Genomic DNA, 16,495 nt, shown 5'->3' with positions numbered 1-16,495 from the left:
ACACAGGTGCTAACGAAAACGCCAACCTTTAATTAAGTAACACAGAATAGCATTTGCTTTTATTAATCCCCAACCTTTTACAGAAAAATCAATATTTAAAAGTTGTCTGGAAGTTTTGTCCTCTATCCCATCAAATAATTATAAATCTAACTGTAAATTTAAATCCTACTCCACACTAAAAAAACAAGTCTTGACAGCATTTTGTAGATCATTAGTTTTGAGTTCAAAGCTAAAGAGATAAATAAATATCATTTATAACATATGACTTGAAGCCAGTCTTGTGTTACTTTTCTTATAAATTATGGTAATGTACTACATTCGATAGGTCTTGCAATCTGTTTTTCAATTTAATATATCGAATATTAAATATATTTTGCATCTAAGAGAAATATTTTAACAATTTCTACAAGAGAATGGCAATTTATAGAAAACATGGCTAAAAAGCAGTTAAAATGTATCTAATTACAGCTTTGTACCATTAGACCAAATCACTATACAGTAACTCCAATTACCCCGATTTAAGCATCCTGTTCTGATACAGACTTTCTCTGTAATGCCTCGTAAGCTGCAATCTCTTTTTTCTCTTTCTTGCGGTTTCTCTCTTCAAATTTCAACCTGGTAACAAACAATAAATGTAAATGCTAAGTATTTGCATAGCACAAATAAGACATGTCAGTATACAGTTAAAACTGCATCATAATGGGGATATGAGTAAGTGTTAAAAGCACAATCATTTATGATAACAAGTACCACAGAACAGCTTCACAGTGGTGGTTCTTTTATGTCAACAGGTTAATTAATAAAGTGCAATACTGTATCATATACAACCTCCACACCAACCAACTTATTCCAAAAGACAGCTCTTAACATCAAGTTTTTACATCTAAAGCTAAATTTCCTCTAATTTGAATCTAGGTCCTTTGACTTGAAAGGCTAGGTTCTAGCAGAATCACTGATCTTTTGATCTTTATAGCCATTATCAAAAAAAACATATTTTTAGGTTTCAATAAAAAAAACTGCTTGCATTAAAAAACTAAGCCTGAAAATGCATGCTGTGGAATGGCTTACCAAGTTCAACAGACTTACTTGTTTCTGATAATTCTTGCAACAATGTCAGCTGTGGTAATGGTGCTCTCACTGTTAATAGTCTTGAAAATTCCAAGTTTCCTAGGAATTCTGTAGGGGTCTTCACCATTTACATCATTCATGACAGGTGTGTTGCCATGGACGACTAAATCAACCTTACAAAAACAAACACCAAATTAATACAGGGGTTTTATACAGTACAGTAAAAAGGATTTGAGTCTTTATTTGATTAGCTGACTAACATTTGAGGGGTGAGAGAAGTGTTCTTTGTGTTATGTATGTTCCTCTGAAAGTGGAATCAGATGAACAAATCACCTTCCCTCAGATCCCCCCCCCCCCTCCCACACACTCCCTTGATACAAAGACCCAGTTGGGAACAAAGTTTAAGTTTTAAAATTTCATCTCATGTTGGTAAGTTAAAAAAAATTAAAGATGAACATCTAAATATATATAAATCTGTCAAGACTGAATCTGAAGAAACATCATGAACTTTTATCTACTATTTCATGCACACCATAGTGATTTTAATGCTAAATTCAATTAAGTTGAGGGCCACTAGTTTAATACCTTTGGTATTATTACTGTATTTGCCTCCCTCATTTTAAATAAACCATTATTCTTACTATTTTAAGTCTGGTTATCGATACCTTGAATTGGTCGATAAGTTCTTGGGAGACAGAGTATGGCGCTCCAATGATCACCTGGTCAACATAACGGCATGCCAAGACGCTGAGTACGCGCTCGTGCAGATTCATGATGGGATAGTTACTGCCCTTGTATCTATTGACAATCTGGTCAGTGTGCAGGCCGACAATTAGATAGTCGCCCAGTGCCTTGGCCTTTTCCAGGAAGTCCAAGAAGCCAACATGAAAGAGGTCAAATGCACCAGCAGTGTAAATGATCTTGTCACCTGGCTGTGGCTCTCTACCGTCCGAAAACTGGACAATCCTTTGTGACGTTGGCAGAAAGTGGGACACACAAGTCCAGGGGCTCTTGGCTGATGCGTCTGAGCTAGCACCGCTGACTTCAGCGGGATCCAGAGCACTGATCGGCACTCCTTTGTCAAAGTGAGACTTTGTAAGCAGCAGCATACGGCCTACTAGATTCGTTGTGGACACCCCAGCGGTTCTCTTGCACTCCTTGTAACGGCCGGCATCCTTCACAATGTGATAGGTGTCGGTACCATCGGCTGTTAGGGTAATGTCGTCGCCGTGTACACAGAATTCGCATCCATGGTCGTCCATCGTCTCTAGGGTGGTAGTATACGGTGCATTCTCTATTACTTCATCGACCCATTTGATCGCCCGGACCATCTTATAACGTTCTTCTTCATTGAAAACGGGAGGTCCTTTGTTGTGTGCGATTTCAGCATCGCTGTGCACCCCAACACATAGCCAGTCTCCCATAGCCTTTGCCTGTCTTAACGCATTCGCGTGCCCAAAATGCACCATATCGAAACATCCATCCGTCCACACTCTGATCTGCTTCTTCTTCTTGGATGAAGGTTGGTCAGACATGTTTTAAATATACGCTAAATAGTCTAGCAGTTGCGAGGTTTCGAAGGCGTGTGCAACTTTGTAGTTTGGACCGCAAGATGAATCCGGGAGCCACGCGTAAGTTTTCTGCGCTCTGATTGGTCGGATTTCACTCGCCCGATCATTTGCATATATGACAAGAAGACAACAAACACAAACTTCCTCATTTCATAAGACATAAGCGACTTTCTTTTCACAACAATAAATATGGGGTACAGTAATGTAAAAATATTGTGTAAATTTCTCTCAGACATTCTTTTTTGGCCTGGTTAGTGGGTTTTCTATCAGCCTATTTATTTCCGCCCTGTCGGTCATTTTGACCAGCGGGCTTTCCCGCGCAAGCGTGGTTCAAAGTAAATATTCAACTTGCTCTCGTCGCTCGCGAGCAGCAAAGACGGTTATCAGGTTATGGTACGCCAAATGGACCACTGCACACGATAGTGAATTTTAGGCTGGCTAGAGACCAGGAATCGCCAGGTGCATCGCGATAACACGTAGAGACTCGTCTGATACGGGCCTTTTGCATTTCATCGAGAACAAAACAGCTGCTGTTGTGAAGGGGTTTCGCCTGTCAAAGAGCTTTGCGTCCAGAGCTCAATTGAACTTGCCAAGATGACCAGCGTCTTTCTCTTCATTCCTAACCTTATTGGTAAGATGATTAATAATAAATCACGAGCCCGAGATTTATCAGCTCGTATTTCTGATGTCCTGAATGTTTCACTTTGTCGGTTATCCGAGTCATATTCAATTGTTCGATCCAACGAATATAAATCGAACGAATGATCAACAGAGGTGGCGGACGGGGAGGGGTGGTTGATGTGCTTGGCCCCACTTTAGATAGCATTTTAAGGGGGGGGGGGGGCGAATAGGTTCGCGGATCGGCAGATCCGGCCCCGAAATGCTCACGGATTACGGATTTTGATGATTATTTAAGCAGATTGGCGGATTTTGGAAATACGGCGGATCACGGGTCTGTTGACAATTTGGGCGCGGATTTCGGATTTTGACTGCTTTGACGGTAGAATTTCGGATTTAAAATAAATTTCAATCGATGCTATTTTTTATCTGTCAAACCATGCGGATCTAAAAATATCTGCGGATCCACGGATTTGCCCCGAAAAATGTTGCGGATCGGCGGATTTACATAACCCTATTCACCCCCCCCCTTTTAAGTAGGGTCCATGTCAAACCCAAGTTGCCACTCCCTCCCCACCCCTCCCTTTCTGAAACCACAATTCGATTGCATTTGATTGTGTTCAGTTATAAGATAAAATCGAATTCACTTCTTGTTCCATGCCAATAGGCCATTCCAGCTATAAGCATGCGTGCCCACTCACCATGGGAACCTACCTCAACTACCGGCATGCAGTGCGCGCTTTGTTTGATGTTAGCTTTAAAAGGGCACGCTGCATTCTGGTAGTTGAGGTTGGTTTCTATGGTTATGCGTGTGCAAACTTATTACTGGAATGGCCTATTGATTATCCAAAAATCACTAATGACTAGACATAGTGAATAGGGAGTAGGGCATGTTATTGGACAACGTTCCTTAAAAACCTTAAAGGCTTCCTTAAAATCCAATCATTTGGTTGTGTTTGATTCCTGGACATATTGAGTTGAAACGTCTGGCTGTTTTACTGAGTTTCTGTATTCTGTTTTGATGGTGTTTGTTTTTCACTAGGTTATCTCAGAATTATTCTAGCTTTTGCATCCTTCTACTACATGCCTTCTGATCATGTCAAGGCAGCCGTCATGTATGTCATTAGTGGGTTCCTTGATGCCTTTGATGGACACGCTGCACGTTACTTTAATCAAAGTGAGTGTATGTTTGTGAAGGGATAGGGGTAGGGCATGTTGATTGGCATGCTCCTCATGTTTTCCTTACATTTGTGTGGTCAATTTGGGCAAACATGTCCTGTTTGTGTATAGGTGACCACTCCGTTATACTGTAGGTTTTGTGTAGTGGCACTTTAAATCTTGTCATACACTTACCAGGAGTAACTAATTATGTTTTTTCCAGGTACCAAATTTGGTGCCTTCCTGGATATGCTCACAGACAGGTCAGTATGTTTTACAAGCAAAAAATTGTTACCAGATGGTGTGTTTTTCTTTTCTTCTCAAGGAAAGGGAAGGGGCTTAAAAGAGAGCTTGTTAGAGCTTATGTCAAACAATAAGTAAATCTTTTATCCCATTAAAATGACTAATCATAATGATGATGGTATTGCTAGTATTCAAATTGACATAAAAAAGCACTTCTCAATCATATCTTAAACAAGTTTTGAATTTTGAGACAAGCTCATACAAGGATTTATAAGACCTTGTTTATGTTATTGTATATTCAAACTTACAGACAGTTCCCGACTTTCATGTTCATTTGTAGCTAGAAATGATCTATCAGGAATTCTACTTCATGTCAACTTTAAATCCCATAAAAAAACTCTTTCTGTTTTGCTCTGAGACAGATGTGTGACCACAGCTCTGATCATGATGCTTGGAGTGTTTTATCCAAAGTTCTTGTTTCTCTTCCAATTCCTGGTCTGCTTGGATATCACAAGCCATTGGATACATGTCCAGAGGTGTGTTGTTGTCAATTTACCTATTTCCATACCCTCTCCCAGAAGTCTGAATGTATACTAATTTCTGTCATTACCTTTCAGTGCAATGCTAAAAGGTGACTCACATAAAAAGATAGACCTCTCTGGGAACTACTTTCTAAGAGTATATTACAAGAAGGTAGGAGCTTTTTATTCCCCACCCTATTCCCTCTTAACCCACACATCCATCCACTCCTAAGTCCCATTCCTCCACTCTCACTTCCATTCCCCGACTAATTCCCCCGTCACCCTTACCTCCTTCCATTCCCTACCCCATTACTCCTTCACCTTCACCTCTATCCATTCCCCACCCAATTCCTCATTCACCCTCGCCCCCTTCCATTCCCCACCCCATTCCTCTTTTACCCACACCTCCTTCCATTCCCCACCCCATTCCTCCTTCACCCTCACCTCCTTATATTCCCCACCTCATTCCTTCGTCACTCTCACCTCCTTACATTCCCCACACCATTCCTCCTTCACCATCACCTCCTTCCATTCCCCACCCCATTCTTTCTTCACTCTCACCTCCTTCCATTCCCCACCCAATTCCTGCTTCACCCTCACCACCTTACATTCCCCACCCCTTTCTTCCTTCACCCTCACCTCCTTACATTCCCCACCCCATTCTCCCTTCACCCTCACCTCCTTACATTTCCCTCCCCATTCCTCTTTCACTCTCACCTCCTTTCATTCCCCACCCCATTCTTCCTTCACCCTCACCTCCTTCCATTCTCTACCCCTTTCCTCCATCACCCTCACCTCTATCCATTCCCCACCCCATTTCTCCTTCACTCACACCTCCTTCCATTCCCCACCCCATTCCTCCTTCACCCTCACCTCCTTACATTCCCCACCCCTTTCCTCCATCACCCTCACCTCTATCCATTCCCCACCCTTTTCCTCCTTCACTCTCACCTCGTTCCATTCCCCACCCATTCCTCTTCACCCTCACCTCTGTCCATTCCCCACCCCATTCCTCCTTCATCCTCACCTCTATTCATTCCCCACCCCATTCCTCCTTCACTCACACCTCCTTCCATTCCCCACCCCTTTCCTCCTTCACCCTCCCCTCTATCCATTCCCCACCGCTTTCCTCCTTCACTCTCACCTCTATCCATTCCCCACCCCTTTCCTCCTTCCCTCTCACCTCGTTCCATTCCCCACCCATTCCTCTTTCACCCTCACCTCCTTCCATTCCCCACCCATTCCTTCTTCACCCTCACCTCCTTCCATTCCACACCCCATTCCTCCTTCATCCTCACCTCTATCCATTCCCTTCCCCAGTTTTCCTTAGCCCTCGCCTCCTTCCATTCTCCATACCATTCCTCTTTCATCACCAACTTCATTTGTTTCCCACACCATTTTTCCTTCACTCTCACCTCCTTCCATTCCCCACCCAATTCCTGCTTCACCCTCACCACCTTACATTCCCCACCCCTTTCTTCCTTCACCCTCACCTCCTTACATTCCCCACCCCATTCTCCCTTCACCCTCACCTCCTTACATTTCCCTCCCCATTCCTCTTTCACTCTCACCTCCTTTCATTCCCCACCCCATTCTTCCTTCACCCTCACCTCCTTCCATTCTCTACCCCTTTCCTCCATCACCCTCACCTCTATCCATTCCCCACCCCATTTCTCCTTCACTCACACCTCCTTCCATTCCCCACCCCATTCCTCCTTCACCCTCACCTCCTTACATTCCCCACCCCTTTCCTCCATCACCCTCACCTCTATCCATTCCCCACCCTTTTCCTCCTTCACTCTCACCTCGTTCCATTCCCCACCCATTCCTCTTCACCCTCACCTCTGTCCATTCCCCACCCCATTCCTCCTTCATCCTCACCTCTATTCATTCCCCACCCCATTCCTCCTTCACTCACACCTCCTTCCATTCCCCACCCCTTTCCTCCTTCACCCTCCCCTCTATCCATTCCCCACCGCTTTCCTCCTTCACTCTCACCTCTATCCATTCCCCACCCCTTTCCTCCTTCCCTCTCACCTCGTTCCATTCCCCACCCATTCCTCTTTCACCCTCACCTCCTTCCATTCCCCACCCATTCCTTCTTCACCCTCACCTCCTTCCATTCCACACCCCATTCCTCCTTCATCCTCACCTCTATCCATTCCCTTCCCCAGTTTTCCTTAGCCCTCGCCTCCTTCCATTCTCCATACCATTCCTCTTTCATCACCAACTTCATTTGTTTCCCACACCATTTTTCCTTCACCTTCACATCCATCTATTCTCCTTCTCCTTCTCCATATTCCTTTCTTTTTTTAAAATTGATTGTTTCAAAAACTCTTATTGTTACAGGTTGTTCTGTTTACTTTCTGTGCTGGAAATGAATTATTCTTCTGCTGTCTCTATCTTGCTCACTTTACCCCCGGACCAATAAGTAAGTATCTTATTGTTACCAAAATTCTCAAAAGGAGGCGTCTGGAATAGTTCTTACTCACACCTTCCCTCATCCTTGTGTTCACCCTACAACATGGCCTAATTCATACTATTTCTCTATGCCTTGTAGTCTCCCTTGCCGGACACTCTGCAGGGTTGTGGATCATACTTGCCTATGTGACAGCCCCTATCTGCCTACTCAAGCAGCTGGTTAGCGTAATCCAGTTATGGGCTGCTTGTTACAACACTGTGCTGGTAGATGAGTCAGAAAGGGCTAAGGCCAACTGACTAGACATGGAAAGCTCACATGTGAACCTAACTTAGATGAGCAGAAAGGGCTAAGGCCAACTGACTAGACATGGAAAGCTCACATGTGAACCTAACTTAGATGAGCAGAAAGGGCTAAGGCCAACTGACTAGACATGGAAAGCTCACATGTGAACCTAACTTAGATGAGCAGAAAGGGCTAAGGCCAACTGACTAGACATGGAAAGCTCACATGTGAACCTTACTTAGATGAGTCAGATAGGGCTTAGGCCAACTTTCTAGACATGGAAAGCTCACATGTGAACCTTACTTAGATGAGTCAGATAGGGCTTAGGCCAACTTTCTAGACATGGAAAGCTCACATGTGAACCTTGCTAAATATCAGGCTCCAGTTTATAATGCTGACACCAGGTACTGTGGGTATAACAGAAATTGGTATTTTGGGGTATAGAAAAAGCTAAACGTTTCAAGGTAAAATAATATGCTCAATATTCTATAATTATAATATTACATGAAAGTAAAATCGAGGGGCTGCTTGAAAGGGCCTCCTTTTAAAACAGATTTTAAGCTGTTAAAACGATCCATTTGATAATGGGGATGAGGCGAGAAAAAATTATTTAATCTATTCCCATACTGTGATTTTTTAAATATTATCATGGTGAATCAGCCATTTATGTCAACTGATAGAAAATTATGTAGCTATACGAACGTTTAGTTTCAGTGCAAGGGATGATTCAATATACCTGGCGAGAGTTGTTCATTCTTGTAAGATACAGCGAGAGGAAGTAATGACGGTGTTTTCAAAAGTCATCTGAGTATGAAAGCACTTGATGCCAATGTCTTCTTATTTTAGTTTTGAACTTTTTGTTTTGGGAGGATTGCTTCATTTTCAATGTTCTGCATATTATTTGGTATAACAATGGCTTGCTCAGTGGCTACTATAGTGCCTTCATATTAAAAAAGTTTCGGTTTATAAAAGCCATAATGCAGTTTGGACACTCTTGGCGCGAGTTTGCAGAGAATTGAAAATTGATGTAAGATTCGGCACTTTAACACCTAAAGGTTTTGTGTTTACCATACATTATCTGTACAACATTTCACATATTTTAAATTCCCTCTAATTTGAATTTTCTTAGTACAAAACCTTTTTTTTGGTACCGGGGTTGATGTTTGGCATTACATTTGGAATAAAATTCTTGCTTTGTGCATGGAATGTCGACAGGCGAGAGCACCAGACAGTAGGTCCTCCTGCCATTATAGTGCGAGAGTTACAGTGCAGTGGATTGTACATAAAAACGTTTCGACCTTATCCAGAGGTTAGGAATGCATCCCTCTGTTGAGTCGCACTTTGGAAAATACGGGGTGCTGTATTCTCTAGTATAATTTAAAGGGACTTCTCGTCCTGTCCATAATGCATAAAGGCGTTGCACTTAAAAAATAATAATTAAGACTTGGTACATATACATATTCTTCTATAAAGTAGAACAGAAAACTGGTTATAACCGTAAGGTTTCATTATAGTAGCTTTCTGTTCGCGTTGTATGATGAAAAAGTTTAGCGTATTATGGGCAAAGGAGAGGACCACCACAAACACAAGGTTGTAAATAATGCCAAACAGCCTAAATGCACTGTAAAGACAAGCAATAAATGATCGTAATCGAGCTATTGTATATGGTGTGTGTCGTCGGGCTTGCTATGCCATTATAAAAGAGTTATGTTTGCTACGTTTGCTTGAAAAACTATTAAACTCAAAGGATACTTGAGATTATGACGGACACAAATATATATACGCGATTCTCTGATCAGGATTGTTCTAAGGATAATAAAACGCTCTTTTTCAATTGATAACAACAAATACTTCTCTAGAATGTTCAAAGCCAGCGAATGACCGAGGCTAGAATATTCAAGCACCGGCCTAGAGGCGCAATATCGTTCAAATACTACAGATTCCTTCAAGCATTTCAATTTATGACGATTCTCAGTGCCTAATTACCCTTGGACAAATCTAAAAGACAGTTTCGGTTTCGCACGAGAAACACCTTCAAGAAAGCAGCGGCAAAGTTTTCATTTTCTCGAAGTTGTTAAATCATAAAGAGCTTTATAAACCTTGCTTGATCCGGGTGAATTAACTAGGTTCAGTCATGGGAGCCATACCGAAAAGTGGCATCGTAGTCGTCACAATTTGTAGCGTACTGCTGTTTCTCTGTGGCGTGGGAAACATTGCAGCTGGGTCTCTATTCTTCGAGGAAGAAAAATCGAACATCGTGCCATTGTCGGGTGGAATGGGATTATGGTCTGGCGCTGTGGTAAGTATTACACATTTTCTTAATATTGAAACTGAAATATTGATAAGAAATCCTGAGCCATTCCCTCAGGGAAAATATGGTAATTTCACAAATTCATACTTAAAGCCAAAAAATGTTTACTTAAGAAACACCCAAAATAGACAATTACTGACGAACGTCTTCAGATTCAAAATGTTTTATAAATTCAGATTCATAATTTGTCTAATTGCGTTCAAGGATTTCATGTTCCAAGCAAATGTATGCAGCATGAAGCCTATTTAGCGAGCCGTGACATCATCAGTGGCCCATATGATGATAACACACTCTATTGTTCTGATAGACAGAAATAGACAGTCACGACAGCACAGTTTTTGGCACAGGGTTTATTGGATGCAGATGTAATGTGATTGCCCGTTTTTATAATAGAGATGAACAAAGCATCCTGACAACTCCAGAAAGAAGTTTTAATGCTTCTATTACTTCATCTAATACGGGCCTTGGACGCATTATTGGCCATGACGAGTTAAATGACTTAGTTCGCCATTCAGTCGTCGTCGTTGTTGCTAGTGTTATTCAAAGTCTGAAACCAATGTATAGTAATTGGTGAGAACCATCATCTTTGTACTTAAGACATATAATATAAAGCATAGCGGGAGTCGAGCGTGTGAATTTTAACTGCCCATTATGGTTTATTTCTGTTACGGTCTCAGTTCACTCTCCCCCATCCCCTGGATCCACCACTGCATAATCAGTTTTCTTTTTTTTTTTTGCTAGATGATTGCAAGTGGGATAGCAGGCCTGATGGTGTGTGGAACCAAGCACAAAGCAGCGGTCAGTGTTGTACACCTCTAAGGTTTGCCTTTGCATATATTCCCTGTACCGAACAACAGTCATCTTTTATCGCATTCTTTTTCTTACAATGCTTATGATGTACGGCACAACTGTCTCGTTTTTATCTTGCTTATTTTGTTATTGCATCTGTCTCGTTGTTGTCATTTGCTCTTCTTGCTCACTTGCTCTCCATTAACATAAATATATCGCAGCTATCTTTATGTAACGAAGGTCACTTTCTTTTCAATAACACCCTCGCACATTCTCACGTTGCTTATGATCTTGTCGCAGATGTCTCTGCACTTCAATAACACACTCGCACATTCTCACGTTGCTTATGATCTTGTCGCAGATGTCTCTGCACTTCAATAACACACTCGCACATTCTCACGCTGCTTATGATCTTGTCGCAGATGTCTCTGCACTTCAATAACACCCTCGTACATTCTCACGCTGCTTATGATCTTGTCGCAGATGTCTCTGTACTTCAAGAACACCCTCGTACATTCTCACGCTGCTTATGATCTTGTCGCAGATGTCTCTGTACTTCAAATAACACCCTCGTACATTCTAACGCTGCTTATGATCTTGTCGCAGATGTCTCTGTACTTCAAATAACACCCTCGTACATTCTAACGCTGCTTATGATCTTGTCGCAGATGTCTCTGTACTTCAAATAACACCCTCGTACATTCTAACGCTGCTTATGATCTTGTCGCAGATGTCTCTGTACTTCAAATAACACCCTCGTACATTCTAACGCTGCTTATGATCTTGTCGCAGATGTCTCTGTACTTCAAATAACACTCTCGTACATTCTAACGCTGCTTATGATCTTGTCGCAGATGTCTCTGTACTTCAAATAACACCCTCGTACATTCTAACGCTGCTTATGATCTTGTCGCAGATGTCTCTGTACTTCAATAACACCCTCGTACATTCTAACGCTGCTTATGATCTTGTGACAGATGTCTCTGTACTTCAAATAACACCCTCGTACATTCTCACGCTGTTTATGATCTTGTCGCAGATGTCTTTGTACTTCAATAACACCCTCGTACATTCTCACGCTGCTTATGATCTTGTCGCAGATGTCTTTGTCCACCTTGTGCAGTAGTCAATAGTGTACAGAAGTCAACTGTTTCTTAGTATAGCACCCTCCACATGCTCACAGTATCTTGCTGATCTTGTTATTCCAGCTGTCCCTGTACATCGGAGTGGCCATCTTCTGCTTTATGATTTCTCTTGCTCAACTTGGGATCACGGCCTTCACCTACCACGTGCTAGCCTTACTGAAGGACGGCAAGTGCGTTAACAGCGGATTGACGTGTGAATGCGACGACGCTCATTTGGGCAAGCTGAGGCTAAGTAAGTCTCTTGTAACACATAACTCTACTATAGAACCCACATAAACAGGGCTAAAACTCTCTTGTAACACATAACTCTACAGCACATAACTCTACTGTAGAACCCACATAAACAGGACTAAAAGTCTCTTTTAACACTTAACTCTACTATAGAATCCACATAAACAGGACATGTTTGGACCTTCGAAATTGCCCGTTATATACGAAATACCTTATATGCAAGATAAGAATTACAAGAAGGAACAAGTAACCCTTTTATACGAGTCCCGTTTATGGGACCTCCACTGTGGAACTTGAGTTTTACTTTTGTTATATTTATTGTCATATTTACATTATCACGCTGAAGTAATATAAAAGCTGATGATAATAAAGGCGATTGTGAGAGGGGGATAATGATATTGATGAAGGTTATAAAATTTTGATGATGATGATGATGGTGGTGATTATGATTATGATAATGATGTTGATAATGATGATGGTATCCTCACACAATCTGGTGATTATTGGTCTTATCACTAACACCACTGAACGCGTCAGAATTAACATAAATTAACCAGAATATAATCAAATCGAATTCGGGACCTCTTATCAAGAACAACACACTCAAGCTTTATGTTTGCATGAGACTCATGTTTTGTCTTTTTAGCCTCCTCCCAATGCCCGGATGTCGCAGTGAACTATGATCCCTACAAGCCTCATCTCCTGGCGGTGATGATCATCTCCATCATCGCAATCTGCATCATCTTGTTGTGCGCTTTGATGGCACTTATCATCTCTTGCAACACTGAAAGGGTGAGTAGGATTTCCATGCCACGATTCACGGTTAAACCATCCTACTTCCTTGACGTGTACAATATTTCATGTATCATCCTCCTTTCTTGACATGTACAATATTCCACGAATCATCCTCCTTCCTTGACGTGTACAATATTCCATGGATCATCATCCTTTCTTGACGTGTACGATATTCCATGAATCATCCTTCTTCTTTGACGTGTACAATATTTCACGAATCATCCTCCTTCCTTGACATGTACTATATTCCATGAATCATCCTTCTTCCCTGACATGTACTATATTCCATGAATCATCCTTCTTCCCTGACATGTACGATATTCCATGAATCATCCTCCTTCCTTGACGTGTACAATATTCTACGAATCATCCTCCTACTTTGACGTGTACAATATTCCACGAATCATCCTCCTTCCTTGACATGTACGATATTCCATGAATCATCCTTCTTCCCTGACATGTACGATATTCCATGAATCATCCATCTTCCCTGACACGTACGATATTCTATGAATCATCCTCCTTCCTTGACGTGTACAATATTCTACGAATCATTCTCCTTCTTTGACGTGTACAATATTTCACGAATCATCCTCCTTCCTTGACATGTACGATATTCCATAAATCTTCCTTCTTCCCTGACATGTAAGATATTCCATGAATCATCCTTCTTCCTTGAAGTGTTCGATATTCAATGAATCATCCTTCTTCCTTGATATGTACGATATTCCATGAATCATCCTCCTTCCTTGACGTGAACGATATTCCATAAATCTTCCTTCTTCCCTGACATGTACGATATTCCATGAATCATCCTCCTTTCTTGACATAGTGTACGATATTCCATGAACCCTTTATTTACATGTACGATATTCCATGAATCATCCTTCTTCCCTGACATGTACGATATTCCGTGAATCATCCTTCTTCTTTGATATGTACGATATTCCACGAATCATCCTCCTTTCTTGACATAGTGTACGATATTTCATGAACCCTTCATTGACATGTACGATATTCCATAAATCATCCTTTCTTGACATGTACGATATTCCATGAATCATCCTTCTTCCTTGACATGTACGATATTCCATAAATCATCCTTTCTTGACATGTACGATATTCCATGAATCATCCTTTTTCCTCGACGTGTTCTCATAGAGTCTCGCAACCTCAATTTATTTCCAGCGCAAGAAGAATCAAGCGTCCGCTTTGCCTCCTAAAAGCAAAGGCTACGACAAGCAAGTGAACGACTCTCTTTGATTGACGTACGGGGAAATCAAGTTACAGCGGCCCTCTAGATGTATGCAAACCAACTTAAAAATTTCTGTTAACACCCGCGTATAAGAACTTAGAATTTGCAAGATCAGGCAGAAAAGGTTCTTATAAATTTGGGTACTTTTTGACAAATTTGGCTCTAAAGGTTCTTAATTGGTTCTTATTTTTTTTATATACAACGAACAATAACAGTTATTATAACAATCAATACTGAATACAACCTATAAGCCCATGTTGCATTTAACTACAGTATGCAATGCACCAAACATTTATAAAGAGTATCTTTTTTCTTTTGTTGTCAACCGTAAATCAGAATTCTGACAAATCATTTCAGTAGTCTTTTAAATAGGAACCTATTCTATCACAGCAGGCTGATTAGGTTAGGGAGGTAAAGCTGTTACCCATCCAATCTGATGACATTAAATGGAGTTTGTTGTTGCATATTCTTTTTATAAAACGTCAGTTTTATAAAAGAAAGAACACATATAGTGTTTTTCATATCATTCAGATAGCGCTAAAGATGACATTTTCGGATATAGCATCCATACAGCAATACCTTAAAAAATCGTGTTTGCTCTAGTTTTCCTGTCTATTTAAAGGACATTTTTGAAAAGGGCAGTAAAGCGCTAGTTACTGAAAGAAGTCTGTCAGTACTGTGGTTAATCACCGGCCGGTCATGGATATCCCGGAAGGCAAAGCTTTCATTTTAATGACATTAAATTTGCATGCGAGCGAGGTTTTTCTTTCTCTGTGCAGTTGAATGAAAAGAAAAGAAAAGCAAAATAAATTAAACTTACCTTGTATTTTTCTTGCTGTGATAAAAATTTGTTACAAAGAAGCTATTTTATGGGAAATTCAATAAGACCTTACAGATCATCGTATTGCCTTTTTTGATGTTAAAGAACTAACTGTTAAAGAATGCATTCTTTTGAATCTAGGGGAGGTATGTATTAAAACAAGGTGAATTCTGTAGCGTGTTTTTTTATCATTTTTTAGAGAAATTGACTTGTCTCCGGTGTAATAGCTACAGCTGACGTCATTCTCTCATTCCACATTCTCTGATTCCAATGGTTTCCATGGTCCCTGAGGTGCCTGCGGCATCTCTAGTTCACTCTGGTTTCTCTGGTTCTTATAGTTTCTCTGGTTTCTTTGTTTTCTCTAGTTCTTATAATTTCTCTGGTTCCTATAGCTTCTCTGGTTCTATAGTTCCTGTGGTTCACGCTGGTTCCTCTGGTTTCTATCTGGTTTCTGTCTGTTTCTCTTTGGTTTCTGTGGTTAACTCTGGTTCCTCTGGTTTCTCTCTGTTTCTCTTTGGTTCCTCTAGTTTGTCTGGTTCTTCTGGTTTCTTTGGTTCCTCTCGTGTCCTGTGCATTGATTAAGGGCCCCGTATACTTGACGCGTTTTCCTTTGAATCCGTATACTTTTCTGATACATTTAGGTGATTGTAACGCAACTTACACATAACGAAAAAGAAACGTAAAATGCAGTCTTTGATATGTATAGCAAGGCACGCGCGTGTCTAGTGGAGAGCAAAAGGAAAACTGCTTCAAGCAAGAAATCAGATCTGTCAATCTAGCTCATAGAGGCCTTTGTACTGCTCGGTTCGTAATATCTTTTATAAAATAAATATATGCCATACCTATGAATCCTGATTGGTTACAAAAACTAGTGCGGATTTATTCAATCATTGTCCGCGAGAAACGATGATTTTTTTAAAATTCTAAACGCATTTCTCATTTGATTGCACCAACGAATAGTTTTTTTACTGTGACAATTCGCAACAAGAGACAGACATGAAAAACCAGAGGAACCAAGCGAACTAAAGAAACCTGAAGAACCACAGAAACCACAGGAACACGAGAGGAACCAGAGAAACCAGAAGAACCAGAGGAACCAAAGAAACCAGTGGAACCAGGGAAACCAGAAAAAACAGAGGAACCAGATAGAAACCAGAGAAACTATTGGAACCAGAGGAACCATAGTGAACCAGAGAAACTAGGGAAACCAGAAAAACCAGAGGAACCAGAGAGGAACCATAGTGAACCAGAGAAACTAGGGAAACC

The 16,495-nt window shown here is 41.1% G+C and overlaps 3 protein-coding genes across 4 annotated transcripts; 2 read left to right on the top strand and 1 right to left on the bottom strand.

The window, feature by feature from the left end:
* Window positions 1–10: 10 nt before the first annotated feature.
* LOC5502210 (ethanolamine-phosphate cytidylyltransferase) lies at window positions 11–2,703 on the bottom strand. Its single transcript, XM_001623370.3, has 3 exons — window positions 1,734–2,703; window positions 1,087–1,241; window positions 11–615 (listed from the first exon to the last, which is right to left on the bottom strand). The coding sequence occupies exons 1-3, from the start codon at window positions 2,601–2,603 to the stop codon at window positions 519–521; spliced, it is 1,122 nt and encodes a 373-aa protein (XP_001623420.1). The 5' UTR covers window positions 2,604–2,703; the 3' UTR covers window positions 11–518.
* Window positions 2,704–2,826: 123 nt separating this feature from the next.
* Window positions 2,827–9,537, top strand: LOC5502212 (CDP-diacylglycerol--inositol 3-phosphatidyltransferase). 2 transcript variants are annotated; one of them, XM_032370492.2, is made up of 8 exons: window positions 2,827–3,270; window positions 4,300–4,434; window positions 4,639–4,678; window positions 5,081–5,194; window positions 5,276–5,351; window positions 7,529–7,610; window positions 7,740–7,888; window positions 7,953–9,537. In XM_032370492.2, the coding sequence occupies exons 1-8, from the start codon at window positions 3,234–3,236 to the stop codon at window positions 7,959–7,961; spliced, it is 642 nt and encodes a 213-aa protein (XP_032226383.1). In that variant the 5' UTR covers window positions 2,827–3,233; the 3' UTR covers window positions 7,962–9,537. The 2 variants fall into 2 exon arrangements, with proteins under 2 accessions (XP_032226383.1, XP_001623431.1); XM_001623381.3 differs by having other exon boundaries at window positions 7,740–9,537.
* Window positions 9,538–9,875: 338 nt separating this feature from the next.
* LOC5502208 lies at window positions 9,876–15,404 on the top strand. The gene is made up of 5 exons (XM_032370494.2): window positions 9,876–10,182; window positions 10,936–10,992; window positions 12,192–12,360; window positions 13,006–13,151; window positions 14,343–15,404. Exons 1-5 carry the CDS (start codon window positions 10,018–10,020, stop codon window positions 14,415–14,417), a joined length of 612 nt encoding a protein of 203 aa, XP_032226385.2. The 5' UTR covers window positions 9,876–10,017; the 3' UTR covers window positions 14,418–15,404.
* Window positions 15,405–16,495: the final 1,091 nt, after the last annotated feature.

The sequence above is a fragment of the Nematostella vectensis genome, chromosome 4, assembly GCF_932526225.1.
Source record: "Nematostella vectensis chromosome 4, jaNemVect1.1, whole genome shotgun sequence".
Taxonomy (NCBI): domain Eukaryota; kingdom Metazoa; phylum Cnidaria; class Anthozoa; order Actiniaria; family Edwardsiidae; genus Nematostella; species Nematostella vectensis.
The sequence above is the reverse complement of the archived record's forward strand: the minus strand, read 5'-3'. Positions and strand labels throughout refer to the sequence as shown.

What these genes read in the sequence shown, in the direction of transcription:
- LOC5502212 (XM_032370492.2), top strand. Translation starts at nt 3,234, where the DNA reads ATGACCAGCGTCTTTCTCTTCATTCCTAACCTTATTG. An exon ending in CATTGGATACATGTCCAGAG is followed by an intron (nt 5,195 to 5,275) that starts GTGTGTTGTTGT and finishes ATTACCTTTCAG; the next exon opens with TGCAATGCTAAAAGGTGACT. An exon ending in CTTTACCCCCGGACCAATAA is followed by an intron (nt 7,611 to 7,739) that starts GTAAGTATCTTA and finishes TATGCCTTGTAG; the next exon opens with TCTCCCTTGCCGGACACTCT.
- LOC5502210 (XM_001623370.3), bottom strand. Translation starts at nt 2,603, where the DNA reads ATGTCTGACCAACCTTCATCCAAGAAGAAGAAGCAGATCAGAGTGTGG. An exon ending in AACTTATCGACCAATTCAAG is followed by an intron (nt 1,242 to 1,733) that starts GTATCGATAACC and finishes TGTTTTTGTAAG; the next exon opens with GTTGATTTAGTCGTCCATGG. An exon ending in GCAAGAATTATCAGAAACAA is followed by an intron (nt 616 to 1,086) that starts GTAAGTCTGTTG and finishes GTTTGTTACCAG; the next exon opens with GTTGAAATTTGAAGAGAGAA.
- LOC5502208 (XM_032370494.2), top strand. Translation starts at nt 10,018, where the DNA reads ATGGGAGCCATACCGAAAAGTGGCATCGTAGTCGTCACAATTTGTAGC. An exon ending in GATTATGGTCTGGCGCTGTG is followed by an intron (nt 10,183 to 10,935) that starts GTAAGTATTACA and finishes TTTTTTTGCTAG; the next exon opens with ATGATTGCAAGTGGGATAGC. An exon ending in TTTGGGCAAGCTGAGGCTAA is followed by an intron (nt 12,361 to 13,005) that starts GTAAGTCTCTTG and finishes TTGTCTTTTTAG; the next exon opens with CCTCCTCCCAATGCCCGGAT.